Raw genomic sequence first — 15768 nt, 5'->3', positions numbered from 1 at the left:
AGCCTACTATTAGAATGGTTTTAATAACCATCAGCAAAACTCTACAATTTCTAGTCTTTTCAATTAACCTTAATCAGTGTTCAAAAAGGATAACGATTTTAGTGTTTAGGGCCTGATAGACCCCAAACTTTTAAAGAGCGACTGCATAAGGAAATATAATTTTTTTATATGGAAAACTATATATTATTTTTTAAATTTACTTCTCAACTATACATTTATGCTGTGTTTTGTGGAAATTTGGAAGTTTTTCACCTATTTACTGCACAATTACTTAACTAGGCCACAAATTGGCTCATGAAAAAATATTTTTTAAAGAAAAAATCACTTAGATGACAATCTTAAATCTAAATTGTTTTTGGACATTGCTCTATGTGTTAGGGATAGAATACGGACATCTGCAGGTTTGTGGAAAAACCTTAGAAATTATAATTAAAGAAAGAAAGTGCAATGACCACATACGCTCACCTAAATGATTATTAGGAACACCTGTTCAATTTCTCATTAATGCAATTATCTAATCAACCAATCACATGGCAGTTGCTTCAATGTATTTAGGGGTGTGGTCCTGGTCAAGACAATCTCCTGAACTCCAAACTGAATTTCAGAATGGGAAAGAAAGGTGATTTAAGCAATTTTGAGCGTGGCATGGTTGTTGGTGCCAGACGGGGCGGTCTGAGTATTTCACAATCTGCTCAGTTACTGGGATTTTCATGCACAACCATTTCTAGGGTTTACAAAGAATGGTGTGAAAAGGGAAAAACATCCAGTATGCGGCAGTCCTGAGGGCGAAAATTCCTTGTTGATGCTAGAGGTCAGAGGAGAATGGGCAGACTGATTCAAGCTGATAGAAGAGCAACTTTGACTGAAATAACCACTCGTTACAACCGAGTTATGCAGCAAAGCATTTGTGAAGCCACAACACGCACAACCTTGAGGCGGATGGGCTACAACAGCAGAAGACCCCACCGGGTACGCATTGTTTCTGACCATGTCCATCCCTTTATGGCCACCATGTACCCATCCTCTGATGGCTACTTCAAGCAGGATAATGCACCATGTCACAAAGCTTGAATCATTTCAAATTGGTTTCTTGAACATGACAATGAGTTCACTGTACTAAAATGGCCCCCACAGTCACCAGATCTCAACCCAATAGAGCATCTTTGGGATGTGGTGGAACGGAGCTTCGTGCCCTGGATGTGCATCCCACAAATCTCCATCAACTGCAAGATGCTATCCTATCAATATGGGGCAACATTTCTAAAGAATCCTATCAGCACCTTGTTGAATCAATGCGACGTATAATTAAGGCAGTTCTGAAGGCAAAGGGGGTCAAACACAGTATTAGCATGGTGTTCCTAATAATCCTTAGGTGAGTTTATATCCAGTAGAGGTCCATATAGGGACTTATTTCTTTTTCACTTCATTTTTCTCGATGCTTCATCTTCTCCTCATAACTTTATGATATATATTTTGTGAATATATATTTAAACAATCTGAAATACATAAAAAGGTCAATTTTTGCCAAAGTTAGAATTTGTCGTCGTTGTCTGATATATTTTGAATTATCTGCTTTTGCAAATTATTATACATACATTTGCAGAAACATTTCTAGTCACATTTTCCATCTCTTTCTTTCTCTCTCTGTGTGTGTGAGTGAGGGAACATGCTTGTTCCATGTTGCATTTGTGACATTTTGATTTTTTGCCAATTTCTATAAAAATGCTCTCTGTTGCAGTCACATACATGTGTGTGTTTCTGTGTGTATGAGATAGAAAGTTCGTTCCAATTTGTCTTTATGCTCTAGGACCAGACCTTGATTTAAATGTTTTTTTTGTTTTTTTTAGATTTATGCCAGTTTTATTTTATTCGACAATTTCTGTAAAAATGCTCTCTGTTGCAGTCACATACATTTGTGTGATTGTGTATGAGATGGAAAGTTTGTTCCACTTTTTATTTATGCACTAGGACCAGGTTTATATGTAGACATTTTTTTTTTCATTTTACCATTTATTTTCTATGTGGTCATTTTGACCCCAAACACCTTAAATGGTAAAAAAAAAAAAAATGTTACACACCTTTAGAACAACAAAATCAAGCCCAGTTTTTTGTGCATGTTTAGATAGATTATTTAGTAAAAGTCACTGAGTTTCATGCCCCTGGGATGAAGGTAACACTTTTAAAAAATGAAGGTAAAGTCCAGTGGGACCCCAAACACTGATTAAGGGTTAAATGTTTGTTTATATAACAAATTAAGATTTAACTAAGTGGACAGTCCAAAAATAAAATTATTTACACATAGAAAGGTATAGTAAAGGTATTTACACATCTGATCTACCACCAGCAGCAAGACCACCACCATCATCATCTTTATGTGTAACAAGTAGCGCATGGACAGATAAGATGATGGTGGTGGTGGTCGTGCTGCTGCTGGTAATCTGATGTGTAACAGGCCGCGCGTCCGTAAACGAGTCGCTTTATTTAATTGCACAGCATCGATTATCATTGCCAGACCGCTGACTGATTTCCAGGTTGGGGGAGGAGATCAATAGTCTTGGATTAAATCTGGCCTGGAGAATCGTAATTTATTGTAATCACCATTTTAAATGCACAACGTGACTATATCGCACCCGTGAGGCCGGAAACCGCCATTGCATTTCGTGAACTCGGGCTGCGTCGGGCACTGCGTGTCAGTTATAAAGATGTCTTCGCTCTAGTCTAGAGAAAACTGCTTTGAGCTCTCCAGACGTCAACAAGTCAATCGAATTTTTTAGATGTTTGTTTGCATGAACTGAAGCACTACATAATGAAATTATTTTAACTAGTTCATCCTGTTTTCTAACGTAAAAACTCGGAGGAAGTTGCTGCAAGTTATGTGCCAAGCAAATTCCCGCGCAGACGTTTACTCTCTTTTCTTAAAGGTAACAAAACACAAATCATGTCATGATGGTGTCCACTGGTAATACCAGAAATGATAAATAAATAAAAACACACAAAACAAAAAATAAGACACTTTGTTACCGTTTTAATAAATCTTATATACAGCATAGTCACTTTCCTACAGCTATAGTGGACAGATACTCTATACACAAACTACAGGTTTTTCAAGAAGTCTTTATCTGAAAGAATGTAAGATTCTGTTCCTTCTTCAAAATGTCTTCAGTTATACATTGTGTCTTATTAAAATATTAAGATGAGTTTGTTTAGAGAAGTCAGTCATGCCCTGGAGTTGCGTTCTTCCTCCTCATTTTCCAGCTTGTAGGCGGGTTTGTAGCGGGTCACACCTTTCTCATCCACCACTTTAAGAGATGGATTCCTGCATGTGTTATCCATACTGCCTAAAGAAGTGTATCTATGAGGAAGAGAGATAAGGGCATAAGCAAAACCAGGAAGATAATCTCATATGAAGAGTGAAGACTGACTGAATAGAAGCATCTCACCCTTTGTCATACAGAATACAGTAGGGCACATACAGGGTTCTCAGAAACTCCCAGATGTCATGATACGTCCATTCCTACAGAACAAGAAGAGATGGTGGATATGACGCAATCATCTAAATGTAACATAAGTTACACCGATCCGGGGTCATTTGTAATTCTAAGAACATGCTGTACTGCCGTGTCTTTTACATAAGCACCACTGATTAGGAAGATGGAGTTGCTGCGTAATGATCTTGGAGAGCCTCATTCATCATCATTCACCATTTCTTGGCTGTTTCAGCAGCCAGCTTACATGAGAGTGAGTGGAAGACATGACAGTGATTTACTGACTGTGTGGAGTCAGTTTAGAGACGACAGGAAAGGCGGGAAGATGGGTTAAAACCTTTCAGCTTTCTTTTTGTCAGTTTGTCTCTGTGGTTATACATGAGTATTATACATTTTTAAGTGTTTATTATATAATTTATTATATGTCTATACACAACCGTTCAAAAGTTTGTGATCAGTAAGATTTTTAAAGCAATTGAACAAAAAATATTAAGCAGCACAACCATTTTCAACATTAATAGCTCCATGTGACACTGAAGTCTAGAGTAATAGCTGCGGAAAATTTAGCTTTGCCATCACAATATATTTCACAAGAGAAAACATTTATTTTAATAATACTTCACAATGTTACTGTTTTAACTATTTTTGATCAAATAAATGCAGCCTTAATGAGCACAAGTGACTTCTTTCAAAAAACCCAAACTTTTGAATGGTAGTGTGTATATACCCCTCTCCCCTCCTCCTCACCAGCAGTGGGTTGACCCTCATGTAATCAGGCCAGCCTGGGTCTGTGGGACATAGGGGTGTCAGTGTCTGTGAATAAGGGTCAGTCCGTCTTGTTCCCATCAGTACCGCCCGTAAATCCGGCCGCCTTTCCTGGACCTCATTCAGAGCCTGCCGAATACTGCCCTCCACCGAGATCAGCTCCAGGTCATATCTACAAAAGAGAGAGGAAGAGATGTGCCAGGTAATTACACCTATGGAGCTTTGATGTACACTGATGAATTAATGAGGCTGGATCCATGTTCAACTCATCGTGGTTAAGTAACAGACCGCAGCTGGTTTGTCAGCGGCAGCACAGAGACTGTTACAGTTTGCAGGATGACACTTTTCACTTTAATGTCTCTCTCACAAGTTAATTGAACTTGAGACTGATTGGTGCCCCATCCCATTTTATAAATGTGGGTAAACAAGCATGACTGGTGACTCTAACATCAATAACACATATAAGTGCTGCTCAAAGCTTGTTTGGAAAACGTCACAATTCAGAAATTTAGTCAGAACAGAAAAGACTAAATCATATGTTTGCATATGCCGTTTCCTTATGCAGCCAAACAGTTCTGGGAGAGATGCCAAAGGCACCAGTCTGTGATTTACCTACTCAGGAGGAAAGAAAACCGTTCCAGATTTCTGTTATCTCCTTTAAATCATTGCTTTACCAATTTTATTTTAGTTTTGAAAGGTACCTTGTCTTACCTTTTTATTGTATCTTGCAAAAACCTCTCCATTTCTGGAAAAGGAGAGACAATTCGAATGTACAGAGCTTTCAATCTGTCTTTACCATCTGGATAACGCCTGAGAAAGAGAGAGAGTGAAAAAAGGTGAATCATATTATCTGAATTCTACAAACTAAATTACTGACACTTCCATGTGATATAGTAAATGCAACCAAGGCATGAGCACAGCCTGCTGTGTCCTAGTGAGAGTCAAGTAAACACTGGTGAAAGTGCCAGTAAACACTGAAATTAGCTAAGCATGAGCTTTGGATATCTGTGAAACTTAAGCAAGTCCATGCCGTTTCTTTAAAAAAAGACACTTACTTATTATACTTGGATATAAAATCTAACACAGAACATTTATAAATACAAATACATAAAAAGTATTTGGACCCTTAAGCTACACTGAATTCACTGCATGCATACATACAAAATTAGCCTGACAAGCCAGACCCACATCAAGATGTTTGGTCTGGGAACACACCATTGGCATGGCTCAAACCGAGGGTCGGGATAAACGGTTGTCTTTCAAATTCCCTCTGCACGCAATAGGATAGCGCTACAACCAACCAGAGCAACGGACGTAGTCAGAGCGACGGACTTCAGTGCCGTTCTTTGTTCTTTTCTCAAAGAAAAACTCCAAGTCTTTCAGAGTCGCGGCCAAAGCCGATTTGAAAGGCCACTGTTCGCCACAGCCATCTTCTTTGTTTTCAAGTAGCTGGGAATTCATGCGGAACCGTCGCAACTCTGCCGTCATTATGTTAAGCCCACCCACCGACTCTATACACAATGTGATTGGCCTGACTAGAGTTTGGTTTTCCCACCTCGCAAGCCAACGGAGAGTTGCTAGACGACACTGGCTACAAAATAAAATCGCTGCCGCTAGGGTGCATCTAGATTTCTAGGCTAATACAAAATATCAAACAACATGAAATCTGCAAACAATTGATGCTGGGCCTTTGGTCATATCTTCAACTGGTCAAATGTTCTGAGACATTTTTATGCATTTAGGTTTTAAGGTGATTATTAGTGGATGTATGAAGTCAGTTTCCCATCAATTTTCGACAGGTGTCTTAGCAGAATAACTGCAGGTATAGTTCATCACATTAACTATGGATACGGTGATAATTGCCAATGTTTGACAACTACAAAGTTTCCAAATAGAGTGTTGCATGTATGACGTCAATACCCGGAAGGCTGATTCGCCGCTGTTTTTTTCTAGATTTTCCTTTGGTTTTATAATGTTTTTTTTATGAGTAAAATAAAGTCTTTGGTATATATAAGTCTTTTGATATTTTGATGTTTACATTCACAATTGTCTTATCTAGCTTTCAATTTTAAAAAATGAATATATAACTGCTTAAGAATTTGCATTTTCGGTATGGGTGTGTGTTACATTGTAGAATAAAACCTCAAAGTATCAAGTTATGTTTACCACAGGCTTTATTTTACTCATAACGAAACCCCATAAAACTTGAAGGGAACCTTCGACATCAAAGCATGGCTTTGATGTCATACTTGTTATACCCTCAAAAAGTATATTTATTTGTGTATTTATGTAAAAAAAAAATGGGAAGGTATGCTTATCTTAAGGAATAGTTCACCCCAAAATAAAAATGAATTTACTCAGCCTCATGTCATTCCAAATATGAATTTATTTCTTCTGTGGAACACAAAATCATTTATTTTGAAAAATCTTTTGTGCTCAACAGAAAATATGTGTTTCATATAACAGATGAAACAGATTTTTTCGTTTTTGTTTAAAATATCACCTTAAAACAAATGTAATTTGGTTTGATATTTTATTATTTATCAAAGACAGTGAATATATACATTATATTTTTATTAATTAAATTCTAACATTAATTTGTACACTTGTCAGCTGTGTTAATTCAGTCTTAGTCCTTTATCAAATGTACTTTTTAGTTTATCAGTCAAGGTTAGGTCGACTAAATGTCTAGCCCTTTTAGTTTTACTCAGTAAAAACTTTCATCATGCTGCATAATGGTTTAATCGATAATCATGATTGCATAATGGTTAAATTGATAATCATGATTATTTTGCTCACAATTATAATCGTTGTGAGCAAAATGATTTTTGTCATTTACGAAATTTATTTTTACATTTCGTCAGAAATAATGCATTCTTTAACATAAGCACAGATCAAGAGAATGTCCACTTATACGCATGGTTTATTTTCCTTCATCTAGTTTCCTGATTTATTATAGACTATTTATCATTTAAATTAAACACACTCTCTATGTTTTGAAAACAGGCAAAACAAGAAACTTCTCTCAAAAATTAAAACCTTGGAATTACTATTAAGAATTTCACCAATTCCAAATTACATTAATGATTTATTTTTAAAACAACAGCATACAAGACTGTATTGTCACTTAGATATTGCTTAAGTGCACTTATTCAGCATCAACAATCGGAAATAATAGTCAAGATCCATGTTTGGATTTATTACAGTCTTTACCAAGAGGGTTTGATCGTCGATTTAGTCGCAGCAAACAGCTTGTGAAGGAACACAGACTGACTGAAATGACACTTTCATTTAAGCAGAATATCTCAATGAAGATCGCTGAACTCCAGCTTACTTGTTTTTCAGTTTTCACACAATGGCACTTCAGCGGTGTAGAGAGAGCATGTGTGCGTGGCTGCCAGATTGCAAAGATTAAGTAAAACACCTGGCAGAAAATGTATCCTTTTAAGAGAAAAGCTTTGATTGGGGGATTTAAGCCTGGGCTGGCAACCACAAGCATGAAAGCTCGTAGTAGAGGCTTGTGCAGCTGTCTGTAATATTTTAGTCTCAAATAATAATAATTTAATTCAGCCCACAAGCTCCTTTTTGTCAACCCATTGTCTTTAACTTTGCCTCTCTTACCGTTTTAGAGCAGCATAATATAAATGCAGTAGAGCTGTGCAGTCCTTGCCACCGTTGAAGCCAACACAGAGCTCATCAGCAGAGTATTTATCCAGCGCCATCTCAATGGTCCCCAATGCTGCAGCTACTTTCTTCCCCAGCAGTGTCTCTGTCAGATATTTAATATTTAACAAAATTATTCTCAAATGATTGAAATGGAGACATAAACTGGTCAAGATCAACTGATCAGCAACAGCTCCTAAATATGGTTAGAAAGAAGCTCACCACTTTTTGAGAGCGAGTACACCTCTTCAGTTGCAACTGACACTGAGTCAGTGATGAGAGGAACCACAGATCCTTTAGGTAGCTCTTCTATCAGTTGAGTTCGTGCCCGTTCCACCTCCTCCGCACTGTCTGAGTCCAGAACCAGTCGGACACGATGATAATTACTAAGCCAGTCTGGGTAAGAGCCCAGAGAGACACGCTTCCCCCAACCTGCCTGCAGTTTTGTGAGACTCGGGGCGATCTCAGTCTCATCCGCATCCACAAACACCTCACGGGTGTGAAAGGTGATACCAGAACCTGAAAACAGATGGGTAAGTCCATTGAACGACCGTTCCAGCAAAGAGGGGATGCCGGGAAATATGTATACGTTGTGGACACTGACTAGAGGGAATCGATTTCGCTGGCCTGTCTGAGGGTCTATCCCAAAATTGAGTTTGGCAGAGACGGGGACCATGGAAAGTTTCATGGGGGCGCTGTCAGGAGTGACCGTGCCAAAGAATCCCTCCACTAGCTTTGTCAGTTCAGGGTGGGCATGCAGACCTTCGTCAAATGCCATAGCAACACTTTCAAAAGTGACATCGTCATGAGTGGGACCGATGCCACCGGAGGTGATGAGGTGAGTAACGGAGGACGAAAGCTGGGCCACTTCTTTAGCGATGACTTCCTGGACATCAGGTACCACAGTGATGCGCTCTATGGTGACACCAAGCTTCCGAAGACCACGGCACAGGAAGGCACTGTTAGTGTCAACAGTGTGACCCTGCAATGTAAGCATATCAAACAAAAGTTTTTAACATTTTGCTTTTTAAATAATTCTAAAAGAGTTTCATTTCTGCTTAAAACGTGGAAACCTTCCTGCATCTGTCAATGGTCAGAAAACAGGCAAGTAAAATCCATATAGAGCTAATATGGAAGTCATACAAATAACAGTACATACAAGACAAAGGGTTAATTGTGACTATTATGAAAAATGGGAATTTACCTTGAGGATCTCATCTCCTATGATGAGAATAGCTGCTGTGACAGCGCCATCTTTCTGCGTGGAGGATGCATTGCAGTTCTGAGCCATTGGGATGATTTGGGCTCCGATTCGCTGAACCCTCTTAACTGCTCTCCTAATCTTAGGCAATGCCTGCAGCATTTAGCCGAAAATTATGACAGGAGAAAGGCAGTGAAAGAAAAAGGAAGAGACAGAAGGAGATGGTCTGTTGGGAACAAGCACAAAAGTCTGAGCAATAAAACTACTCTTCTGACTCTTCTGCTCTACTGGATCCACAAATTAGAGTGTTTAACTTCAGGAAAACATGAAATCGGGAGATACCTTTAATGAAAATAAATAAATAAACAAACTGATTTTCTTTAAAGTTAGGGTTGCATGATTAATCGAAATAAACCAAAGTCACAACATGTCTTAAATTTAATTTAAATAAATATACTCTGAATGTTTCAGAGTGAAGCACGGCACTGTGTTCACAATCCAGTAATTGACGCTCCACACACAATCTCGTATCTGCAAGTGCTCCGAGTTTCGTTCGCTTTTATACCGTAAATTTGGGAACCTAACATGCACCAACCATCTTCACAAAGTTGTAATAAGAAACGTTACAAACCGGCTGTTGTCAACAAAAGAGAAGCTCTGAGGACTCCCTGTGGTTTTCTATCAAAATAAAAGATTGATGGCTTAAAGTTACAAAAAGAAGAAAAATCAAAAAGTCATGAATATTAGGATTGTAATTTTACAATTGTACTATATAGAATTTTTTTTAAAATATTTTTCTGAAATGCTCAATTTGCCTATTTTACAGTGAAATATTACAATAGTACCCTTACTGTTTTGTTAAATATTTTAATAACTAATAACAATTATTACTATTATTGTTGTTGTCATATTGATATATAAATTAAAAAATCATTGGCCAAATTTCGCAGTCGTACAAACATGCACAGGAAACCTTGGTCTTTAAACAACTGCATTTTTTATTTGCAAATTGTAATTTTATCATAATAAAATTTTGCAAATCGGTAGCAGTCCTACCGTAGATGTCAAGAACAAAATCATTATAGAATTTACACCTCATAAAGTTCTGCTGTAATTCTGCTACAGTAGTGCACTTCCATTATATTTCTACATCAACATCAGTCTAAAGCAGAAACAGCTGTCACTGCCAATGTTACATGTCACTGCTATGCTTTTAGTTAAACTATATCTTGTTCTATTTCTGCCAACTGTCTGTATTGATAAGCATGCCATGCCTATAGAATTACTTAACATGCCTAACGAAGAAAAATAATAAATTGTTAACGATTAAGAGTCTCACGGCTAACTACTGGTCTGATACAGCATCTGGATATTATAGGAATATCTACTTAATCCTATGCAGAGAAACGAAAGTTTATTAGCAAAATGGTTTCCTTCCCTTACCTGTAATGCATGTAACAGGATTCTGACGTTAGTCCGGATTGCGTGGTCACCTAAATGCTATTCAATGAACCACTTGTCTTATTCAAGACTGCGTCAAAATCAATGATAATATTACAGTTAGAAGTTACAGTCTCCTCTGTCACGGTCATGCGAGTAAAGTCCCAAGTGCTCCGCACGTTCGTTCCTTGAAGGCTATGAGCAAGTTAGTCGTAAACATTGATACTAGCTAAGGAAACTAGCTAATAAAACGCGCAAATATAATGCTGAACCGTGATTCTGCTTTTAAAAAGTTGCTTGATTTGTAAATAACGTTACTATCGAACGAGAACTCACCCGCCTAACCACGCGAGTTACATATCAGTAAGCAAACAAAACTTGGTTGCGCTCCTTCTGTCACGTGGTGCTTGTTAGCCAGTTGAAACGAGGCGTTGCATTACTTCCTTAATAAACAGACCATTCAGCGCAAAGAGGGCGGGAACTTCCTCGAGAAGTGAAAGCAGACTATCTGCAGACATTCTTTATAAAATGTAATCGTTGATTTTATGTTGAACATACGACAAAGTGTTCCTTTGAAAAAAGAAGACGAAACTTTGTGAAAATACAACAGTTTTTGTCTGCAGTAAGTCATATGTCCAACTGAAAGCAGCTTTGACACAAAAATGTGTAAGACGGTTACATTTGTTTGCTTTTCTGTCATTTTAATAGTAGGCCTACGATATATGTATAATTTGTAACATTTATATGGGCAGTCTACGCATACCACACACTATAATAAATGCACTGCATTACTGCTGGGAATTTATGATGTAGCACCCATTGCACCAGTTAAATTTAAAGCTCTATACTTACATATTCTTTTAAATATAAACGTAAGCCGACCCCACTTGAGATGCTCCCCCGAGACGCATATTATTATTTTAAATCTTCATTTCCACACCTACCTTCGTTCGTTGTCGTACGAACTGCTTAGGTACAGCTGTTGATTTCAGTCGTCTTTGATTTCCTTTGGCTACACTGAAATCGTTTGGTGAAAAATGTTCGCTGCACACCCTCAACCCACGGACAGACTGAATGGGTGATCCACTATCTCGACGAAGAGCGAGTAGCCACCGATTCAATCTCTTTACATCATTTAGGGGCAATGTGTGAAAAGTCAAACTTTCCTCCTGCATCGATGCCCACTGGCGGAGTCTCAGGGATTTCTCTTGATTGAAGCATCCAGGAAAAGCACACACGCGCACCATTTTGAAAAATCCACCACCACGGGTAACCAATAAAGTTTGCGTGCTCTTTCTTCTGTGTTGTGAAAAGAGCTGTTCAGTTTGTAGTTTTAAAACCCAGGAGAGAAATGTCAGTTTCAAAGCATGGGTTCCCTCTAGCGGTGGGGATTTTAAATCATTTAAAGGTATAGCGGAGGATCTTTCCGAATTTTAGAGAAGACCCGCCCTCTCTAATTTTTTAAAAATGCACATGCGCAACACTCTATTTGCTCCCGAGAGGGAACGCCTATTCATTTAAACGTATTGAGTGACCGATGACTCAAGACATGATATGCAATGGAGAAGCTTGTTGCATTTGTGTAATAAATATATGGTGAACACATTGTAATTATCGAAAATGAACACACAAGGTTTTAGAATATTTCAGCTTGATACCATTTACCATTTGGTCATAAGGCTACTTTAGACACATTGAGATGTTTACCTTGTCTATGTGGTGCATGACTTGTGCCAGGGCTAGCATCGCTAATCATAGCTTACATTAACTTTTACTAGCAGTGATTTTAAATGGATTTCTCCAAATAGCATGACAAACTTTACCTGTCTAGTATCTTCGCGACTGCGGCATCAATGGGAACCCCAACCTGTGCTTTTAGCGCACGCCAGCATGTGAAATATTCACCCAAAATCACTCTGGTCTTGTTTCTATATTCTGCGGCCTTTCTCTTCTTATCCTACACTTCGTATACATTTTTTCTCTTTCAACCCTCAGCCATTTTCGAAGGAATGGCTGATACCGTAACTCATCACACATAATACACCTGAAAGTGCATACGCGCAGAAATCCACTACATAGGGACGAGCACGTACGACGGCCTTACGTAAACATATCACCAGAATGATTGACACTTAGGTGGACCAATAGTATAGGCTACCCACCCGGAAAAAGAAAATCCTCTGCTATACCTTTAAGTAATTCGAATCTTCATAATCAGTTCAACACAAAGATTCATTGTCTGATTTATTCAGTATCGCTTGCTGCATGTTACATCAGTAGGTGGCGACATGACACGAGAGTGTCTCATTTGATGTAGGCTAGTCTTTGAATTATTCATACAAACTATTTAAAATGCATTTAAGAAGCATATGCATTTAAAGTGCATTTTAAGCATGATATGCATTTCATAGCAACTAGCAAAACATCAGTTGTAAAATAATAAATAAATAAAATGTCTCTCTATATTTCTCGTCTAGTCAAGTTATCGCCCAAACCTGGGCTATTACAAATATTGTTGGCTCCCTGACCAATTGCTTGCTCCTCTTGTAGGTCACTTTGGATAAAAGTGTCTGCTAAATTGATATTTAAAAAAAAAATGTATGTTTTAATATTGTAAAAAGATAAAAGGTGGTTCACAAAGTACACATTGTGCTCATTCCTTCAGTGCTCCTTCACAGCCCTCACTCAAATGATGGTATGACTTTCCATAGAGCGAATAATCCTATTGGCCACTTTTATGGGCTACTTTTTGTAAATACACCGATTTATCCTTTTTGAAGCTCGCCCTCTTTAGTCACCATTCATTGTCACTGCATTTTGAGGCATTGATCAATTTTTCCTCTTTTCTTTCGCAGAACATATAAAGTCATATTGGTTGGGAAAGCGGTGTCTGAATAATATAGAACTTTCATTTTTGATTAACAAATCTCATTAATGGACTACTGAAAAAACTCGAGATTGCACATTAAATTGACATGAGATCGAAGACTATTTTCTTTTTAATAAAACAAAGGGGGAGACATTTAAACTGTTGTCACACTCGCTTCGTGTTTAAACGGTGAATAAAACAGTAGCCTAATATAGACTAAGTTAGGCCTTTGTTAAATGTAGCTAGTTGCCTATTTTGTTTTATGTCCTATGTAATTTAATTACAACTAGTTTCCTTGTCAGTAATGAGTTAATGACCATAAGCGCCCGGGAAATTCATTGCATGAGTTCATATCCCTGTTTAAGAACATTTTAATTCTTCTTCAAGTGTGAATCGCCGTCTCTGAATGTAGAAAACAGGTCAAGGGCGCGCGCTGAGAGAACCAGGTGCGGGCGCTCTCGTGGACGACAAACCACATGATACAAGCAGCCATCAGATCGCGGAAGTGCGACTTTTTTTTGGACCGTGGAAAAAGGGGGGTAGACTGGGTGAGGAAAGGAAGGCTGAGCCGAAAAGAAAAGTTTCATGACATTATTCGTGTAAATGAGCCTAGCGAGACCCTTTCCTATCCCGTTATTTGGACTGACTTTGTTCCGCAAATGTGATATTTTCAGGAGTTGATCTGAAAAGTGCTTCGGAGCGCAGGACCGGAATCGAGCGGGCGAGAGGAAGCGAGCGGGTAAGTTCAGGCAAAAGTTGACCACAATCATGACTGTTTTATGCGGGACAGGAATCCATACTGCTCCGTTCTGGAACGAGCTCGAATGCTTGTGTCTAGTGAAATCAAGCAGTTTCACATTGTTACAGCGTCTTAAGTTTTGAGTCAGACTTGACGCTTTACTTTTGTTTTAACTCTCTTTCTATTTATCGCTCGTTCTATATTATTTTTTGAAGATAATTTTGTCTCATTATTACCCAGCGTGCTTACTGTAAGACCACATGAGAGTTTTTCAAGAATCGTTCCTTCGCAATTTCTTTCAAGGCAGAGTAGCCTAACTTTTGCTAAGTTGTATCCTTACTTAATACAAAATGCGATCAATTACTTAATTTAGATTTTTATGCATATTATGTTTTAGAAATACACCGATATTATGTTTTATTGTGGCTTGGATTAGTCTGGTATTTAGTAGCCTATACAATATTAATATTAATAATAGGCTATATGTTTTTTATTTGAACACCTAATCTTAATGCAAAGTTTCGGACTGTAAGTAAAATGCTACACATTTCTCAAGAATAAATGCAAGTTAGGTAAAGGTTCATTTTACTCAAGCTGAACCATGTATTAACCAGCAAATGGCATCAGTAGACCTGATTTAAAAAGAAGAAAAGTTAATATCTAAAATATTGATCAAACCGATAATCTGTCTATCTCTGTTATGTTGTAGGCTATTGTTACAGTGACAGACACTAATATAAATAATCTCTTGTTGTGAAAATCAGTTGTCCTCAACATTATGGCCGTTTATCATGGACTGATCTGACCAGCTGCGAATCCTACACCAGCATGAGCTCTTATCTGCTGCATGAGCAGCTGTCGCAGACATTTGGAGCAACTGAATAATGATTCAGTCCAACACAAAGGACGATCCTATGTTTTCCTATCAGATTCAAATGTCTGACTGTGACATTAGACCGAACACTGTACACGAGATCTAGATTGTGCAGTCATTTCTCAGGAAACTGAGTCAGTGTTTTTTTTCACTGATGGAATAGTATCCGAGATAAGTCTTTTTTTGAAGGCCTCTATTTCATCTTACATCAGTATCGACAGGCCAGTTGGCCTCATTCAGTTGTATTTTGCTTCATGTCCAGTGCATAACTTAAGAGGAGCTCTTTGAGTCTTAATATTACATTTTACAGACTGTTTTGGGCTTCAGTGAGAAAAGCCGTGGGACAGTTAAAGTTCTGATAATTTATTAACTTGTAATTTAAGAATTTAGTAATCAGAAGGTTCATTTCTTCAAAATTAAAACCAGATTATTTTGTTTTCCCCTAGAGCATGATATTTGTTGCAGGATGAATGACGGTTGTGTCATGAGAGCCATTACAGGATTTATGATGAACTGACAGGCTTTTGTAACTCTCTTTTTCTTTTGTCTTCTCATATCTAAGTAATAATTTATCAGGTTGCCTGCAGATGACACTAACTGGTGAAGGAAGTACTAGATAGTTCACAATTTCACCTGAGTAGAAGCAGGACGAACAGGCCGATGGTGAATATTATTAATGCTAAATTGACTCTTTGAGACGGTCTGATATCAACACACACCTGCTCAATCTCA

The 15768-nt window shown here is 38.0% G+C and overlaps 2 protein-coding genes across 7 annotated transcripts in view; one reads left to right on the top strand and one right to left on the bottom strand.

Moving 5' to 3' along the window:
- Positions 1 to 3005: 3005 nt before the first annotated feature.
- flad1 (flavin adenine dinucleotide synthetase 1) lies at positions 3006 to 11996 on the bottom strand. 4 transcript variants are annotated; one of them, XM_077211010.1, is made up of 8 exons: positions 11499 to 11996; positions 9118 to 9267; positions 8136 to 8895; positions 7872 to 8019; positions 4962 to 5060; positions 4233 to 4422; positions 3441 to 3514; positions 3006 to 3352 (listed from the first exon to the last, which is right to left on the bottom strand). In XM_077211010.1, the coding sequence occupies exons 1-8, from the start codon at positions 11799 to 11801 to the stop codon at positions 3217 to 3219; spliced, it is 1860 nt and encodes a 619-aa protein (XP_077067125.1). In that variant the 5' UTR covers positions 11802 to 11996; the 3' UTR covers positions 3006 to 3216. The 4 variants fall into 4 exon arrangements, with proteins under 4 accessions (XP_077067125.1, XP_077067143.1, XP_077067134.1 ...); XM_077211028.1 differs by having other exon boundaries at positions 9118 to 9340; positions 11499 to 11867; XM_077211019.1 differs by lacking the exon at positions 11499 to 11996 and adding an exon at positions 10558 to 10952 and having other exon boundaries at positions 9118 to 9340.
- Positions 11997 to 13847: 1851 nt separating this feature from the next.
- The window catches only part of shc1 (SHC (Src homology 2 domain containing) transforming protein 1), a 39929-nt gene continuing 38008 nt past the window's right edge, over positions 13848 to 15768 (top strand). The window contains exons 1-2 of one of the 3 annotated variants that reach the window (XM_077211094.1): positions 13848 to 13971; positions 14098 to 14162. The gene's annotated coding sequence lies outside the window, so the exon portion shown is untranslated. The remainder of the gene's footprint in view (positions 13972 to 14097; positions 14163 to 15768) is intronic. The other 2 variants (XM_077211068.1, XM_077211085.1) reach the window with 2 other exon arrangements.

This window comes from Siphateles boraxobius, unplaced genomic scaffold (genome assembly GCF_051911475.1).
Source record: "Siphateles boraxobius isolate OS27281-9 unplaced genomic scaffold, OSU_SipBor_1 12, whole genome shotgun sequence".
Classification (NCBI taxonomy): domain Eukaryota; kingdom Metazoa; phylum Chordata; class Actinopteri; order Cypriniformes; family Leuciscidae; genus Siphateles; species Siphateles boraxobius.
This window is presented reverse-complemented; position numbering and strand designations above follow the sequence as displayed.

Coding starts and splice junctions, on each gene's coding strand:
- flad1 (XM_077211010.1), bottom strand. CDS start 11,801: ATGGTGCGCGTGTGTGCTTTTCCTGGATGCTTCAATCAAGAGAAATCC. Junction 9,268..11,498: donor TCGTACGACAACGAACGAAG/GTAGGTGTGGAA, acceptor TAAATGCTGCAG/GCATTGCCTAAGATTAGGAG. Junction 4,423..4,961: donor TTGCAAGATACAATAAAAAG/GTAAGACAAGGT, acceptor TCTCTTTTGTAG/ATATGACCTGGAGCTGATCT.